Here is a 17540-nt window from a genome sequence, read left to right on the forward strand (position 1 = left end):
TTCTACCCAAAAGGTAAAATGGTTGGACATTTTCCATGAGGTTTATGCTAGCAGATAATGTTTGCACAGATAAATGAATCACCTTCAGGCATCTGGACATTATACCCAAGGATGAACCAGACTTTCGGAGGCACATGATTGTCTTCCTGACAACTTGCCTGATTTCTTTTGATTTTCTTATGATGTCGCCCAAAGAAAACAGTTCGAGTTGTGCCTTAAAATACATCCATATGTGTGTCTCCAGTTAAATGTGGTTCATTAACTGTTCAGAAGCTTCCAAAGCCATCAACATTTGGCCTTTCCCAAACTGTTGAAACAGACATTAATGTCAGTGTATGTACATTTATGAATTTCGAATAAAGTAATATTCTTAAAGAAGTGTCTCTCATTATTCTGGCATTTTGCAAATCGAAACAATAATCTTGACTAAGCAAAAACCATTAAAGTTCACAGTGATTTAATGTTAGGCAGCAAGAAGAGGTTTTTTAAAATATATTTTACTTTGTTTTACAGTCCTTGTTTAATTTTTTGTTTGTTTTGGCTTTTTTTTCTTAATCATTTTTATTTATTTCCAAGGGCAGAAGAGAGATTTGGGCAGTTTTAGGGGGAACAACGGCCCTAAGCGGTCAAGACGATGCTCCACGAATCCCCAGTTGAGTTAAGAATACAGTGGGTAGAACAAGTATTTGATACACTGCCGATTCTGCAGGTTTTCCCACTTGTAAAGTATGTAGAAGTCTTTAATTTTTTAATCATAGGTGATCTTCAACTGAGTGACATAATCTAAAACAAAAATCCAGAAAATCACATTGTGTGATTTTTAAGTAATTAATTAGCATTTTATTGCACAACATAAGTATTTGATACATCAGAAAAACAAAACTTAATATTTGGTACAGAAACCTTTGTTTGCAATTACAGACATCAGATGTTTCCTGTAGTTCTTGACGAGGTTTGCACTCACTGCAGCAGGGATTTTGGACCACTCTATACAAACAGATCTTCTCCGGATCCTTCAGGTTTTGTTGCTGTTGCTGGGCAATACGGACTTTCTGCTCCCTTCAAAGATTTTCGATTGGATTCAGATCCAGAGACTGGTTAGGCCACTCCAGGACCTTGAGATGCTTCTTACGGAGCTGCTCCTTAGTTGTCCTGGCTGTGTACTTTGGGTCATTGTCATGCTGGAAGACCCAGCCCCGACGCATCTTCACGCTGCAGTCGTCCTGTCCCCTTTGCAGAAAAGCATCCCCAAAGAATGATGTTTCCACCTCCGTGCTTCATGGTTGTGATGGTGTTCCTGGGGTTGTACTCATCCTTCTTCTTTCTCCAAACACTGAGTGGAGTTTAGACCAAAAAGCTCCACTTTTGTCTCATCAGACCACATGATCTTCTCCCATTCCTCCTCTGGATCATCCAGATGGTCAGTGGCAAAATTCAGACGGGCCTGGACCTGCGCTGGCTTGAGCAGGGGGACCTTGCGTGCTCTGCAGGATTTTAATCCGTGGCGCCTTAGTCTGTTACTAATGGTCTTGTTTGAGACCGTGGTCCCAGCTCTCTTCAGGTCATTGACTAGGTCCTGCCGTGTAGTTCTGGGCTAATCACTCACCTTCCTCATGATCAGTGATGCCCCACGAGGTGAGATCTTGATTGGAGGCCCAGATCAAGTGAGATCGACCATCATCTTGAACTTCTTCCATTTTCTTATAATTGCACCAACAGTTGTTGTCTTCTCACCAAGCTGCTTGGCTATTTTCCTGTAGATCATCCCAGCCTTGAGCAGGTCTACTATTTTATTCCTGATATCCTCACACAGCTCTCTGGTCTTGGCCATTGTGGAGAGGCTGGAGTTTGTTTGATTGTGTGGACAGGTGTCTTTTATCCAGATAATGAGTTCAAACAGGTGCAGTTAATACAGGTAATGAGTGGACATCAGGAGGGTTTCTTAAAGAACTAACAGTGTAACCCTTAATTTTCAATTTCCTTGAGCCAATTCTGCAGCACTAAACAATGTCCTGAAGCAGCGTGTCAGCATATCAAGCCCACGCTGCGGTCTACAGAAATGGTGTCACGGTCTTCAATAGAGTCAGTTGGCTCCTTAGCTGGAAAAACCCATCCACAAAAACAACAGGAGAGAAAAACAAACTGTGGTTTTCTGGTGAGGCTGCCTTTGGCAAAAAACATTATTTTCAGTCTGTTATCCAACCATTTCTTTATTGTGCCAATGCAATCTACGTTATTTCCTCCTTCATCGTGTAAAGCACTATGAATTGTCTTGCTGATGAAATGTGCTTTACAAATAAACCTCTTTGTATGGGATACAACCAGAGACATTATTCAGAATCAGATTACAAACAGATAAAACCTGACTCTTACAAACTGAAAACCTTTGACACACAACAGAAAAAAGCTCACACAAACTAGTGAAAACGTTTATCACAGAATCTTTTCACAAAGTGTGTGTGCATAATGTTCCTAGTTGAACTCTTCAGAGCCTAGGAAATTAAAATGACTAATGGCAGTCATAACGTGTTCCAGATTCAAGCTTTATTTGCTCAGCGCTGTGTAGAATTGTTCTGTTTAAAATTATTTATAACATTTCTAAAAGTTGCTTGAGAGCATAAATGAATAACCAACTCAGAATAGAAAACACAAGTATGGAGTTTTTTCTCATTATGTTGTTTTATGCTTTCAAATAGCTGGACTTTCTCATTTTAAAAGTGGTCTTGATCAACAATTCCTTAGACTTTCTGAAGGGCTTCAAATATTTTCCTTAGAATTTGGCTGCTTATAACCGGATTTCATTGCAGTAAACCTGACTGTCTTATTATTACGGAACTCTGACCATTCTGGCATGAAAAGAGAAGAATCGGTGTTGTTTCTACATGTCATAGAAAAGGTTCGTTTTTGTCAATAACCAGTCATTTAAAAAAATCCTCCTAAACTATATAACTATAGTTGGGAATGGGCATGGACTGGTTATCAGTAAGATTTTAAACCATCGCAGATTCAAAGCTGCTAAAAGTTTCCGTCATATTGTTCTTATAGACTAAAGTTCTTTTAATGTGATGCCAGAGAAATTAAGTTATTTTTTGTTAGAACTCACTAAAAACTTGACTTACTCCCGTGTAAGGACTATGTGGGGAATTGTTGCTGTTTCTTAAAGACTTGACTTTCTGCTACCGTCTACTTGGTGAACATGGTTTTTAAGTAAGAAACTTCTCCTTATGTCCTCCACTTTTCCACTGTACTCATTTATTTAAGCAAACACCCCAAAATATGCCATGCTTTCCTCAGGTACCAAGACTGGAAAGAAATGATTAAACAAGCAAGCAAATACATAAAAACTTTAAAATGCCACCAGAAAGCTAGGAAAGCTATGGATCAGAACCACTTCCAAAGATAACAAAACTGTTTAGTTGTTTGAATACAAGGTGCTCTAGATTTATCCACAGCTCTGTAGGACTCCATTACTCAGAACAGAATCATCAACTCAGTCTTAGTTTAGGCAGGAGGACCATCTAACTTCAGTTCAGCCAGAGACTCAGAAGCAGCTTCGTCCTCTTCATCATCCTCATCTTCCTCTTCCTCATCATCATACCCCTCCTCCTCATACCCGTCATCCTCCTCATCATCATCATCATCTCCGTAGTCATTTTGTTGGCTTCCTCCTGCTGCCAGGTTCTTCCAGTAGGCATCGTATCCTGAAGCTCCGTTGTAGTCATCGTCGTCGTCGTCGCCACCGGCCTGCCGACCAAACTTCAAGGTGCGAGCTGCAGAGAACACACAGATGTGAACCAATCGGAGCCCACTTTTGAAACAAGGTTACATACCTAAATACATTTGCTGTGCAGCTCTTGTTAAGGGCCTACAGGCATTAGAGCAGACCTGGCTTGCATGAAAACCAAGCATGCACAAAGTGTTAATACTGTGTGTGAATCTGAATATGCTGCTTTTATTCTGAAGGCAAGACCTTCAGTTTCCTACATAGGCACCCTCATCCAGCTGTGCACCTTATAAAGCAGACTCTGCACTGACGGAGAGAGATGTGGGTTACTCAATTAAACAAAAGGCTGTTACAGACTGTAGAGTTTTTAAGAAGACTTGGACCTCAGTATTTATTTATAAAAGTTTAAGTGTTGCTCTCAGTTTGTCAAAATCAGACTTGTTCTCAGCCATTACAGCCTAAATTTAAATCGATAAACATAAACATGCAGGGAAATACACAACCTTTCTCACTGACAGCTGGTTTTGTAAAACACACATTGTGTTTTTAAACTTTACCTTTGGCTGTGTTGATGATGGGCTGACTTTTAATTAGTCATTTCAATTCATTTGAATTAGTCAATTTTCTTTATTCAAGTCATATTTGTTTTAAACTAAATAGAGCAATCCATTCAGCATTTTTTTGAGTAGGAAAAAAGGGAAAATAAATTAATAAAAATTGATTAGAATCAATGCTGATGCCAGTTTTTGACAAAGCGAGCCTCAGACAATACCCACACAAAAAAAAGTCCCACACATATTTTTGTTCAGTGTACGTTTGATTAGGACGGAAGTAAATATGGACATTCATACAACTATTAGCAAAAAAATACTTTGACACATAATACTTCTACAGAGCATTTTGTGTCCGTGCTGCACCGGCGAAGCACAGAATGGCGGGACCTCCAGCGGTTGTTATCAGCAATGTGGGTCACATTTTACTGTTCATCCACAACATCTACCAGGTATTGATAAAACTACGTATAGTTCATTATTATATACATACTGGTAAAATGTGTTCAGCCAATGATTTCCCACCCCTGTATTACACAGAGCAGCAGGAATTTAGTTCAGACAGATTTTCTGAATTCCCACGCCAAAATTGCTCTGCACCAGACGATACATATTTGGTTTTTCTACTTTGTTTACACTGCAGTACTGAAAAGTATTCACAGACATTCAGATAAAACAGTCTGAACGATCAAAGATGCAGATGTTTAGTGGAAAATCTTTGTGTCCGATCTTCATCGTAGACCATTTATGGGAAATCAGCTTTTATGTCAAGATTTTCAAAATCATTGAACCCGGAAGCTGATGTTCCTACAACTTGTTTGAATTGGCAGCTTTACAGGAACAACATAAGCCAGAGCTGTGTGAAACTCACTGGATATGCTGAGGTCCTTTGTCTCCTGAGTCTCGTGACCACACTTCGGACAAGGCGGAGCTTTTCCCTTTTCCTGTTTGAAGACTTTACTCTTGGCGTGATCATCACAGTAACAAGCCTGCAGACAAAAAGGAAAAACAATCTCAGTCAACTGCTCCTGTTCAAAACTACTTTATCGTCCTTTGAGCTTTGCATTTTCAAGTATTGAAAACTGTTTCTTTTGGCCTGAATGAGTGCGAAACTGCATTTCTCAGCAGAAGACAACAGGATGGTCAATTTATGTTTTTCCCTGTGAATAGAAAAACCACAGCCACATGCCTGTGGTTTTTCAGACCTTATTTAAAAGATCCAGCACTTCTCTGTGCATTTCAGGTTTTAAAGGTTTCTATAAATATTAGGATATGTTGCAATACTCTGTAATTTGAGCCAGGGGAGCATGTAGATATTGAATAAAAGTTGTCCAAGAATGCAGCCCTGAGGAACACCACATGACTCTGTTTATAATCACAAGTTGCAACAACAATTGATGCCTGCATTGAAACAAGGGCCTGAATTCAAGGTCTGACAGAGGGGTCGGGGCAATCAGTGCAAGATATGAAGTAATCCACAGCAGACACAGTGTTGGTGACTCTATGCAGACTCGTCATTGTCCTGGATCAGACCAATAACAGTCGTGTCATCTGCAAACTGCAGGAAGAGGGTACGCTGATGAGCAGTCATTCGTGTGGCGCCAGTGCTGCTGGTTCTTGTGCGGGAGAAGATGCTCCCCAGTTAGTCGGGAAGCTGGTGATCCACTGGCAGGTGGATCTTGGCATTCGTCCCTGGGTGGTTGAGGTGGTGCAGGATGAAGTGTGGTCCCAAACGGACTGCATCATCTGCCAACCTGTTTGCCTGGTAAGCAAGGGGTCCAGCATGGAGCCTGTGATGTCCTTTAACACCAGTTGTTGAAAGGATTGCATGACCACAGACATATTGGCAACAGGCCTGTAGTCATTTAAATGGTAAATGGACTGACTGAACTTATATACCGCCTTTCCAGTCATTCGACCACTCAAAGCACTTTCCACTTGAGCCACATTCACCCAATTGTGCTCACAAATGCACACAAATTCATACATCGATCCGCAGATCGGTAGGCAACTTGAGGTTAACTGCCTTGCCCAGGGGCACATCGACATGTGGCAGGAGGAATACTGAGGCCGCTGCCCGCGGTGCCATCTTGGATGTTTGATGGTAGAAATACGTAAAAGGTTTCCATAGCCTCTCCCATATGAAAGTTATGCAGTTTTTCACACATTCAAGTGTCCCTCTGAAATAGTTTCAGAGGGACACTTTGGGGTTGAATACAGCAGCAAAAAACTGCAGAGGAATTTTGCCCTCCTATTTTTCGTCCTCCTTGAATTCATGTTTCCCCGAGTGCAGCATGTTCAAGTTAAAGACAACGTTGACAACACAACTCTTCTTGTTACAATGGTTGAACTACACTTTGGTTTACAGCCTTTGTATTCAAAGTCTTCTGTGTCTTACAGCTGTTGTGCAACATTACCACCACAGCAGCAGCCCTTATGTAAACCTCTTTAGCCTTAAAAAATGCTGAATCAGCCTAACTTTGGTTAAATGTTTTACTTATGGTATGAGAACATTAACTAAATTAAGAAATTGCTAGAAATAACATCCAACTGCGACGTCAATGTTTAGTGCTTTTAAACTTTTCCTTATTTTGTCACTTTATAAACACAAAGTTCAATGTATTTCTTTGGGACTTTGTATGATAAACCAGCACCAAGTAGTGCATAATTGTGAACCGAAAGGGAAGGAAAACAAAGATATGGAAAGTATGGCACGCATTTGTATAGTCCGCCCCCCTGAGTTAATACCATGTAGAACCACCTTTTAGAATCAGAATCAGAATCAGAAAAGCTTTATTGCCAAGTACGTTTTTGGACATACAAGGAATTTGTTTTGGCGTAGTCGGTGCAATACAATACAAATTAAACAGTATAAACATATCTACAATATAATATAAATATATGTGCACAGTTTTAAGTGAGTGAGAGTAAATGTAGAGCAGTATAAGATGCAAGAGCAATACATCAGTGCAGATGATCAGTGTGCAAGTAAAGCAGGAGTCCAAGCTGAACGTTAATGTAACGCATAGAGTTACAGGTTACAAGTTTCCTGTCAGTAAAAAAAGGGGGGGGGGGGTGTGGGGGAAAGGGAGAGTGTCAGGGTGGTTTCCTGGCTTTGTTAACCAGGCTGGTGGCAGATGGGAAAAAACTGTTCTTGTGGCGTGAGGTTTTGGTCCGGATGGACCGCAGCCTCCTGCCAGAGGGGAGAGTCTCAAAGAGTCTGTGACCGGGGTGGGAGGGATCAGCCAGAATCTTCCCTGCCCGCTTCAGGGTCCTGGAGGTGTACAGTTCCTGGAGCGACAGTAGACTGCAGCCAATCACCTTCTCAGCAGACCGAATGACACGCTGCAGCCTGCCCTTATCCTTGGCTGTAGCAGCGGCATACCAGATGGTGATGGAGGAGGTGAGGATGGACTCAATGATGGCTGTGTAGAAGTGCACCATCATAGTCTTTGGCAGGTTGAATTTCTTCAGCTGCCGCAGGAAGAACATCCTCTGCTGGGCTTTCTTGATGAGGGAGCTGATGTTTGGCTCCCACTTGAGATGCTGGGAGATGATGGTTCCCAGGAAGCGGAAAGATTCCACAGTGTCAATTGTGGAGTCACAGAGGGTGATGGGGGCAGGTGGGGCTGGGTTCTGCCTGAAGTTCACAACCATCTCCACTGTCTTTAGAGCGTTGAGCTCAAGGTTGTTCTGGCTGCACCAGTCCAACAGATGGTCCACCTCCCATCTGTACGCAGACTCATCACCATCAGAGATGAGTCCGATCAGGGTGGTGTCGTCCGCAAACTTCAGAAGCTTGACAGACTGGTGACTGGAGGTGCAGCTGTTGGTGTACAGGGAGAAGAGCAGAGGAGAGAGAACACAGCCTTGAGGGGAACCGGTGCTGATGGTCAGGGAGTCAGAGACGTGCTTCCCCAGCCTCACGCGCTGCTTCCTGTCAGACAGGAAGTCAGTGATCCACCTGCAGGTGGAGTCGGGCACACTCAGCTGGGAGAGCTTCTCCTGTAGCAGAACTGGGACGATGGTGTTGAAGGCAGAGCTGAAATCCACAAACAGGATCCTGGCGTAGGTTCCTGTGGAGTCCAGGTGCCGGAGGATGAAGTGAAGGGCTAGGTTGACTGCATCATCTACAGACCTGTTGGCTCTGTAGGCAAACTGCAGGGGGTCCAGGAGGGGGTCGGTGATGTCTTTTAGGTGTGAGAGCACAAGGCGCTCAAAGGACTTCATCACCACAGAGGTCAGGGCTACGGGTCTGAAGTCATTAAGCCCTGTGGTCATTAAGCCCAGGAGTCTTCTAGGGTATATCTGCAGTGGTGAGGCTTTTTTTGATCATGCAATTTTTAATTCTGTAGCTTTTTGCTTTCCAGGTTATTATATCTTCAATATTTGTTCAGCATTTTTCCCCGATTTCTTTGAAAATGATTTGCAGCTTTTGAAGCATCCCATTCAATGCACTCCATATAATAAATATTTAGATTTTAAATACCATGATAACTTGACCCTGAGGTAGGCCATGCACTGCAACAGATGCTTACTTTTAGCAGCCCTGTTTAAAGTCTAACCCAATCCCAGGAGGTCATTCAAGTTTCTTGTAGCTGCAGGTCTGGTTTTATCTGATGTAGCATTTCCCTGGAGCTTCTCAAACAGGAATGCTTTTATCTTTAGTTTCACTTGTTCAAACTCTGTATACCAGCAACATTTCCTTAAATGGAGCAACGTAAAACAAAACAAAAATGTGCTGATCTAATTTTAGTCCATTACATTAGGCAAAAGAAAGGGGGCCGGTCTTTATTCTGTAATCCAAGCCGATAGGACAGATAAAATTCCCTGACACCTTCAAATGCCAGGCAGTCGAGAGTTTTGTTAAAAAAATTAGACGCTGAGCTTTCTCACCTTACAGCGTAGACACGAGTGTTGTCCCAGTCTATTACAGGAAATGCCTAAAAATAAACATGGGAGAAAAATCAATCAATTTCTCTTCAATGCACAAATACGCCTAAGGTATTTCTTTGCACAAGAAACAAGATATAATTTCCTTTCTTTTTATCAATAACATTAATAGGAGAGTATTTCTTAATGACTCACATTTAAATGTTTCTGCCTGAAGGACTTGACAGCTTGCCTGGTGCTCAAATTGATCATCCTCGCATAAGAAGTTCTGACAGAAGGAACAGCGGAAAATCCTGCCTCCTATAGAGGAAGTTGAGAATTTCTGTGGTTATTTTCAGTGCTGCAGGATAATAAACCAGATCGGATTTGTACACAAGCAGAAAAGGGAGTGTCTTACCATGATCCCAGACTCCGCGCTCACACTCGATACAGTCTGCATCGGCCAGAGGACACAAGCAAGCGTGGGTGCTCAGGCATTTCCTACCATGGCAGACCCAGGCTTCACAGAAGTCACACACTGCCCCCTTGTGGATCAAAAGGGGTTTTACAAATCAGGACAAAATAAAAATGGTCTTGAATTTATCAGGTTCTAAACTTGTTTAAATCTAACTTCAAGTGGACCAAAAATATATTCCACACAGTCATAAAAAATTAAGGAAGGATTAGGACAAAATTGAAAAGCTGTGTCTGAAAAACTAAATACACCTCATGATGCAACAGCCTATTAAGCCGCCTTATTCACCAATAACTCTTAGTAGTTGTTGTGTGCCTGACCCAAGTCTCACATCAATCTGGATAAATTTTGGTTTGGTCTTCCTTCCATCGTTACTTCAGCTCATCAAGATTTGTTTCTGCACAGCTCAGCACTACAGCATCTCAATCAAGTCAAGGTCTGGACTTTGATTGGGCCTTTCCAAAACCTTGGTTCTTTTATTTTCATCCATTCTGTTGTAGCTTTGGGGCAGTGTTTTGGATCGTTGTCCAGCTGATGATCCAGTTTGGAACAAGCTTCAGCTGACAGACAGGTGGCCTCACATTGATCTCCAGATTATCAGTTGCTTTTAAACTCAGCTTTTGTTTACAAAGAAGATAGATGACTGTTGGGAAAGTCATAGTGTGGACACTAAAGAACTGTGTGTAAAGCAGCCTAGTGCAGCCTAGTGCAGCCTGGCTTACCGATCTCATTGCCTGGCTAATTAAAAACTAATATCAGCTTGTTAGACTCACAGTGTTGCTCCAAAAAAAAAAACAATGGTAAATGTTGGCAATATTCTGCACAATAAGCATGTTCATTTTAAACCTCCTCCTTGATGCAACAGGTGATCGTTTAATATTTTGTATTGTGTACATCTGTTAAAATCTTTGAAAATTTTGATGGTACTTAGGCTGTGCACGGTCTAAACTTGTGTCCACTACTAAGACGACTGGCAGCTGTTTTAGACGTTTTCCACTTGTGAATAATCTTTCTTGCTGAGGAAAGCACGTCACATTGTTTGGAAATGCCATTATAACATGTTGTAGGTGTTTGAACACTTCAAGTTAGATTTAAATAATTTTAGAATCTGGTCAGGACAAGATCATTTTTACTAGGTACCAATAAATAAAATTCTACAACTAAAAAAGGACGTACATTGTTTTTACATTGACAATCTTACATATTTATGTTCAGCACTCAACCACTGATTTCATTTAAACAGCAAATATCTGGAACAGTATGTCTAACCAGAGTGTTGCTGTGTTACCAACAAACTTCTAAAAAAGTTTCACATTTGAATCACATTTATGCTATGATATAAACTCACCACCATGGCCATTCCTGTGCTGTGGATCCCTGGATGCTTGATAACACAATCTGAAGCCTTCATGCACTTAGTTTTACCTGAAAACACAAACAAATTAACAATTATTATAAGAATTTGATCAATTTGATCCTATTATAGTTCCTTGCCAATACATTTATACCATTTGAGCCTTTTCACATTTTGTTACATTACAACGACGGACTTCAGTGGTTTTTTTAAGATTATAGGTGACTGACAAACTTGAAGGAGTATGTACTTATTAAGTGAAGTTAATTTTTTACACTGATACCCATAAATAAAACTGAAAGAGTCCACTTGTGAGTAACGCAATCTCAGTGTAAATGCGTGTCTTCAATGAATGCCTCTGAGGTTAGCAAACAGTAGTGAACTAACACCATCAAGAAGACGCAGAAACAGACCAGACAGGTGAAATCAGCAAAAATGTCTGTGTGTAGATGTGCAAAGCTGACAGCTGTTTACTCAGAGGGGGGCACAAATATGATAAATACATTACAGATTTTAATCTTTGAATGAATCTGGAGCCTCACTACTATCTGCCAATAACATTCTGTGATTGAACGGAAACTTTCTTACTGATAGCACCGTGTGTGTAAAGATTGCAGGCATTTTTTTTATTGTTAGGTAACAGTTTTGATAAGAAGGTATTTGTACTCACCACACTGCGCGCAGACCGGCAGCTTCTGCACAGAGTTACAGAAGTAGCAGAATGCTCTGTTCTTCTGTTTCCTAACACCAAATCAGCAGAAAGCTGTTTATTTGTTCACAAATCAAACTTACTCTGAATCTGTTTCATCGGATTTAAAATCAGACTTACCTCTGACATTTGTCACAGTCCTAGAAAAACACAATACCAGAGAGGATTAACATTCTGCACTGTTTTTATTGTTGGCCAATGCAGCAGCTGCAGCGGCTACAGACCATGTTCACGTTGCAGGGATGTTTGGCCACATCTACGTGATCTCTGTTGGCTCGGATCTGCTTCTCTCGCTCTTTACGGCTCTCCGCCTTTTTCCGAGCTCCAGTCTTCTTTTTGGGCATCTTTGCTGTTCCTTCACACAGAACGAAGCGACTCGCCTGCTGGAAAACACGGAGAACATATTTTAATAACAGTTCCGGTGATGGTTTCGGCATCATGACATCATCAGTAGTTTATGAGGATAAACCATTTAATCACGAATAACTATGATAGCAAAGAGAAAACTTATGGGTGATGTTGGCTTAAAACCAGAAACCTAACGGCGCTCAGCTCGGACTAAACTAGAAATTTTAATTTTAATCTATGACGTCATACAACCACAAACTGACTCCTGAATATTTAACTGAAAGGTGACTTCAGATGTAAGAGATTATTTTGAATTTCTCTTACCTCCTCCTGCGAAGCTAATGCTTAAGTCCGTCCAAAAAGGGTGTCCGTTGAAACACAATGCATAGATTCTTGTTCCGCGAGGGGAACAACTGTTCCTTCTTCTCTCTTTTTCTTATTGCATTACCGCCACCAGCTGGTATGGAGTGTGGACGGGAACGAGGCTAAAATATTCTACTCCAAGGAGTCTGATTTAGAGTGCATTAATTACTTGTATCTACCACATTATCAATTCTATTGTGATCAATCAATAAGGTCCAGATTACTTTAATTGTGGTTAGATTATTTTTTTAAATGTGTTCTTTAATTCTTATTCTGCTAACGCTGTAACAGAATGTGCTCTACTTTTCCACAACTGTTACAGTTGTCGGCATTATGTTTTCCTGTTATTAATAATCTGTCTGAATGTACTGCTCTGTATCAGCCAATCTGTTTTTAGTACTCTTCTTTGTGACTTCATCTGCTTTTTTATTTTCTGTTATTGAAATACATGCAGGTATCTATAAAACTGTAATAGTTAATCCCATCACATTGAATCTGTACAGTGTCTGATGAATTTCTGTTGAAATGTTTGGTCAGTTTTGTCAATAGCCACTTTTAAACTGAGTAAAGATTACCTTCAATCTGAACAAATAATTGAGTTTAATGCTTTACTGTTTTTAATTGGTTGAAATGTCAGTAGTACCTGCCATTATCTCACCTCTGTATAATGATAAGTTCTCTCACAAAGCCCCTCTTCTCCAGGAAAATAACATTCCTTATTTGGACCATCCTGTATGTTCGTCTATTGTAAATCCCTCAGAAAATATTTGGTGATGGATTTCAGGCGAGGTTTACATCAACAGAAGTCATTTCCAGACCATGGATGGCATTTGTGAAGCCGTCTTCACCACATGGAGCAACATGGCCACCATTTTATTGAAAACACTCATATTAGGCATGTCTAAATGACACTGTTGTAGGCTAGTGGTCTTAAAACTTTGATCAGCAGCCAAACAGCTGGTTTGAGTTTAAATGTTTTCAATAAATCATCTACTCAATTTGTTTCATTTCTTGTTCCTGCTTCTTCTTTTTTTTTTTGCATTTTAAACATCAGCTTACAACCTGGTTAGAATCCAACAGCATAAAATGTCAAAGCAAGTCTTAAGATTTTGATCTGGATGTAGAGTTTATCAACTTGTTTTATCCTTATTCTGATCCAGTGGATTTGCCAAAGTAACTGGAAAGTATTTACTAAACATTTCTAAAACCTTAGTTATCAAAAGTAAACATACCAAGGTATGTTATGAATCCCAAACTAAAAAGCAAGCAAATAAAATTTAAGTTTTATTTAAATGACTGTGTTCCAGTTAATTTTCCAATTTGGGACTTGCATATCTCTATTATAGTTATTGGTAAAGGCTTTCAATAATTTGTATTACGAAAGATCGACCTATACTCATTGCCATGCAGCTCACAAAGACAGACATTCATTCATTGTGTTTTATGAAAACTGTTACAATTTTTACATCATTTTCATTCAAATTTGGTCCATATATAAAGTGAGATAAAAATAAGAACTGGAGAATGGGTACAAGTACAAACAAAAGTCTGAAAAAATTTGACTTGATGGCTTTTCCCTCAGTGCTCCTATCTGTGGGGCTTTTATCTCTGTAAAGATCTATGGGATGTTTTCTAGCAAAATAAGAGGATCCTATTTTATTATATCTCAGGTAAGTTATTAAACATCATGATTTTTAAATGACTTTAAAATACTGGACTTATTTATTTACACATTTACACGACAGTTGTGTTTACAAAAAAGTGTCACTTTTCCTTCTTAAAGTTTGTCATAATTTGGTCACTGTGGCAGAATGGCAGAAATATTTAAATTTGAAATAATTAATGTTTTGTTAAGCTCTAAATTTATGACCGTGTTGGGACCCAGCCATGGATTTCAACATTAAACTCCGGTACGAACTCTTCTGGAACTTTTCAAAATAAATTGCATTAACCTACTTCCGGCACAGCTTAGGAATCGGGGGTAGCAGCAGACTTCCCATGATGCCTCTGTCTGAATAAGAGCACCCCCTCTCCAACAAGCCGACCTCTTCCACTGTTCCTCTTTGCGGGACCAGGATCGGAGAGGCAGCGGGCTGATGTCTCTTTGCTGGCAAACAGAAATAAACTCTTTACCTGGATCCAAGGAAGCCATACGATCATCAATCATATGCAAAGTTAAGTACGAATGAAATACTGTCTGTGTATCCAGGTATTTTCATTCATGAACGGGGAAATTAAGGTGTAAGAATTGCTTACTTTCTTTCTGAGGCCTGCAGAAGCAAACTGTCCCAGAGAAGTTCCCTACAGAGAAGCGGTCTCCCAGTCTGGAAGGAAGACAGCATCACCGCATCACCATGGTAACGGTAACGTGGTTAGCGGAGTCTTTCATCCACAGCCACGGAGGTTAGCTGTAGCTAACCGTTTAAAGACTGTGGACGTTTCTTCAAACTTCTCCGCCTTGGACAACGTTCCTCACCACAGTTCATGAGGTTAAGTGTTTGGGCAGAATAATAGAGAAGTGATTTAGATTGAAATGATCTAAACGTTTTTCATTTTATGAAGTTTGGTTTGTGTTGAACTCAGCTATTTTGGTGCTAGCAGAATATCTGCTGCACACTTGCTCAGGTTGTGTTCTTTGTGTGTTTTAAAAGTTAAAACAAACTTTATTTAAAGGGTGATTTTAAACAGAAGATTGATCATAATGCACCATCCGCGCTTATGCGTTTCAACCCTTTTATTAACCCTGGTATTTTAAAGGTGTGTGTTTGATTCTGGTGCTAAGCTATTAGCTTCTTTGTTAGCTTCAACTGCTAACAGGTAAGAACACATTCTTGCTGCTAAATCATATTTACCCAGAAAGGTTTAGTTTTCAATCCAGTAAATAATGTGTCCCATTACTTTACTAAGTTTGATAACTAAACAAACACCATTAAGCCCCTTTTCTCCAGAAAGATTTGTCTCTTTTCCAAAATACTCCCTTAATAATATTTCTTTAAATTATTATTTTATTAAATAAAGGCAGCTAATTAGACACCGTTGAGAATTAGTCATCCAGAAGGTTGGTTTTATTCAGCAGATCATTATTTAAAACATTATTTTATTAAAATAATATTTTATCTGATCTTGCATTGTGAATGGTTGTCTAAACATTTGCTGATTATTTCCTAAGTTATTTCCAAGACTAATTTAACTTCATCTCCAGATTCTTCAAGATAATCCTTGGTTCTCAAACATAAACATTGCATGGTAATGTTGCATCACTCTTTTGGTCATGATTTCAATCATCTTTAATCAACTTGTTTATATTGTACATAGCCCATTAGTCTTCGTTATTCTTTAATTCTGCTTGGTAGTTTAGTTGGATTGTTTTAGCATGGTAAAGAGTTTGCTGATTGAAATATGTTTGACTTTGAGTTGACTTATTTTTGTTTAATAAATTCTTGTATTTTAAGAAATTGTGTGAATTCATTCCATATATGTGCAGAGTTTATGCTGTTCAATAATGTCAGAGCTCGTCTCACACCTTTCTATTTTGTCCTAATACCATCACCTTACTGGGCTGGTATTCACAGGACAACCCTTAACAGACAGAAGTATTATTTGATAAAATATTAATATTAAATAATATTCACAGATTAATAATCACAACTGTCAAACGTTTATTTTTTCCTGCGCACGCAGGTCACGTGCTGATCATCAGCTAGCCGGTTGGTGGGAATTCCAGTTCCTTTTTAGGATTCGGTTCATTTGGCTCAACTGACTGGTTTCCCCTGAGTTCAGATGCTGACTGGAGCTCAACTGAGCCAAATGAACTCAGACAACGTGTCACTTAGTTCCTCTTCTAGCAGTGACCACTGTCAATCACACTACAGGCCCCACTGCTTTTTAACCTGATAGTATGTCCTAGAGTTGCACTATTCTAGTCCTCAGGGGCATGTTCTAGGTATATGTCCCTGTCCCAACATTCCTCTTTTTTCTTAATATTTCATGGCACTACTTGGTTTAGGCCTAGGCTGAAAGCAGAATCCACAAAAGCTCTCAACTTAGATGAGGGTGTGCCTACTCTACAGAATGGACCAACTAACACTCCTGATTTGTTGAATTTACTCTTCAGCCTGTCTCCAAGTTATACAAGAGCCTACTAATTACCCAATCATTGAAACCACAAGTTTTTTGAAGCAGAGACCCCTAAGACCAGTATAGCCCAACCCTGGTACAATGTCTTGCAAAAGTATTGGAACCAGGAACACATCAGACATGTCCTGGATAAAGTCGTGTAGAGAATTAACTCAGGGTTAGGTTATACAATGATATGCCAAGCTTGGAAGAGTATGGCACAACTGTAAACCTAAGACCTGGCAGTTCCCCTAGACTGACAGGCTAGTTAACAAAAGCAATAATCATGTATGATAACTCTGAAGGAACTGCAGAGACCCACCGCTCAGGTAGGAGAATCTGTAGACTGGACGATTATGCAATCCTTCACTTTCCGAAATGTTGAAATGTCCCGGTCAGAATGAGCATTTTACTTGCCAACTCGAGTCAAGATGAATGTCTCTGTTCCTGTGGGTTGTGTCAAGGCCTTTGGTCAGGAACTCCATCTGGACTTTATAAATTAATACAAGAATAAAACCATTGTTGAAAGAAATGACATAGGAAATCCTGTTTGCATTTTGCCACAGGGGGCAAACATGTTGACGATGGTTGTCTGGACAAAAACGTAACTTGTTAGCCTACATGTGAAATGTTATGTGTGGCAGAAAAATACACAGCAAATTACCCTGAACACACCTAGTCCACTGTAAAACATGACGGTGGCAGCATCATGCTGTGGGGATGTCTTTCTTCAGCAAGGACAGGGAAGCTGGACAGGGTTGATGGAAAGATGGATGAAGGTAAATGAACACCTTTTCTTTTTCCTGGCTTATACACTTGATCAGTCGCATAACATCAGTACAGCCAAAGGTACTTTCAGCCACAGCCCAGCAAATAATCGTGTTGTGTCTAGGTTTTTATGGTGCATTCACACCAAACGCGATTTCTGCGAAAGGAGCGGCCAATTTACATGTTATCCCTACATAGAGGCGTGTTCAGGAGCGGCGCGAAGGACGCAGAGGGCGTGGCAAGCAAAGCGGGAGCGGAGC

At 40.2% G+C, this 17540-nt stretch overlaps 1 protein-coding gene across 2 annotated transcripts; it reads right to left on the minus strand.

The window, feature by feature from the left end:
- Positions 1-2192: 2192 nt before the first annotated feature.
- znf330 (zinc finger protein 330) lies at positions 2193-12508 on the minus strand. Of its 2 annotated transcripts, none has more exons than XM_047364322.1 (10): positions 12358-12508; positions 11910-12068; positions 11806-11825; positions 11647-11717; positions 10971-11047; positions 9566-9692; positions 9364-9468; positions 9172-9218; positions 5147-5264; positions 2193-3770 (listed from the first exon to the last, which is right to left on the minus strand). In XM_047364322.1, the coding sequence occupies exons 2-10, from the start codon at positions 12027-12029 to the stop codon at positions 3502-3504; spliced, it is 954 nt and encodes a 317-aa protein (XP_047220278.1). In that variant the 5' UTR covers positions 12030-12068; positions 12358-12508; the 3' UTR covers positions 2193-3501. The 2 variants fall into 2 exon arrangements, with proteins under 2 accessions (XP_047220278.1, XP_047220279.1); XM_047364323.1 differs by having other exon boundaries at positions 11910-12065; positions 12358-12464.
- Positions 12509-17540: the final 5032 nt, after the last annotated feature.

The sequence above is a fragment of the Girardinichthys multiradiatus genome, chromosome 5 (genome assembly GCF_021462225.1).
Source record: "Girardinichthys multiradiatus isolate DD_20200921_A chromosome 5, DD_fGirMul_XY1, whole genome shotgun sequence".
In the NCBI taxonomy this organism is placed as follows: domain Eukaryota; kingdom Metazoa; phylum Chordata; class Actinopteri; order Cyprinodontiformes; family Goodeidae; genus Girardinichthys; species Girardinichthys multiradiatus.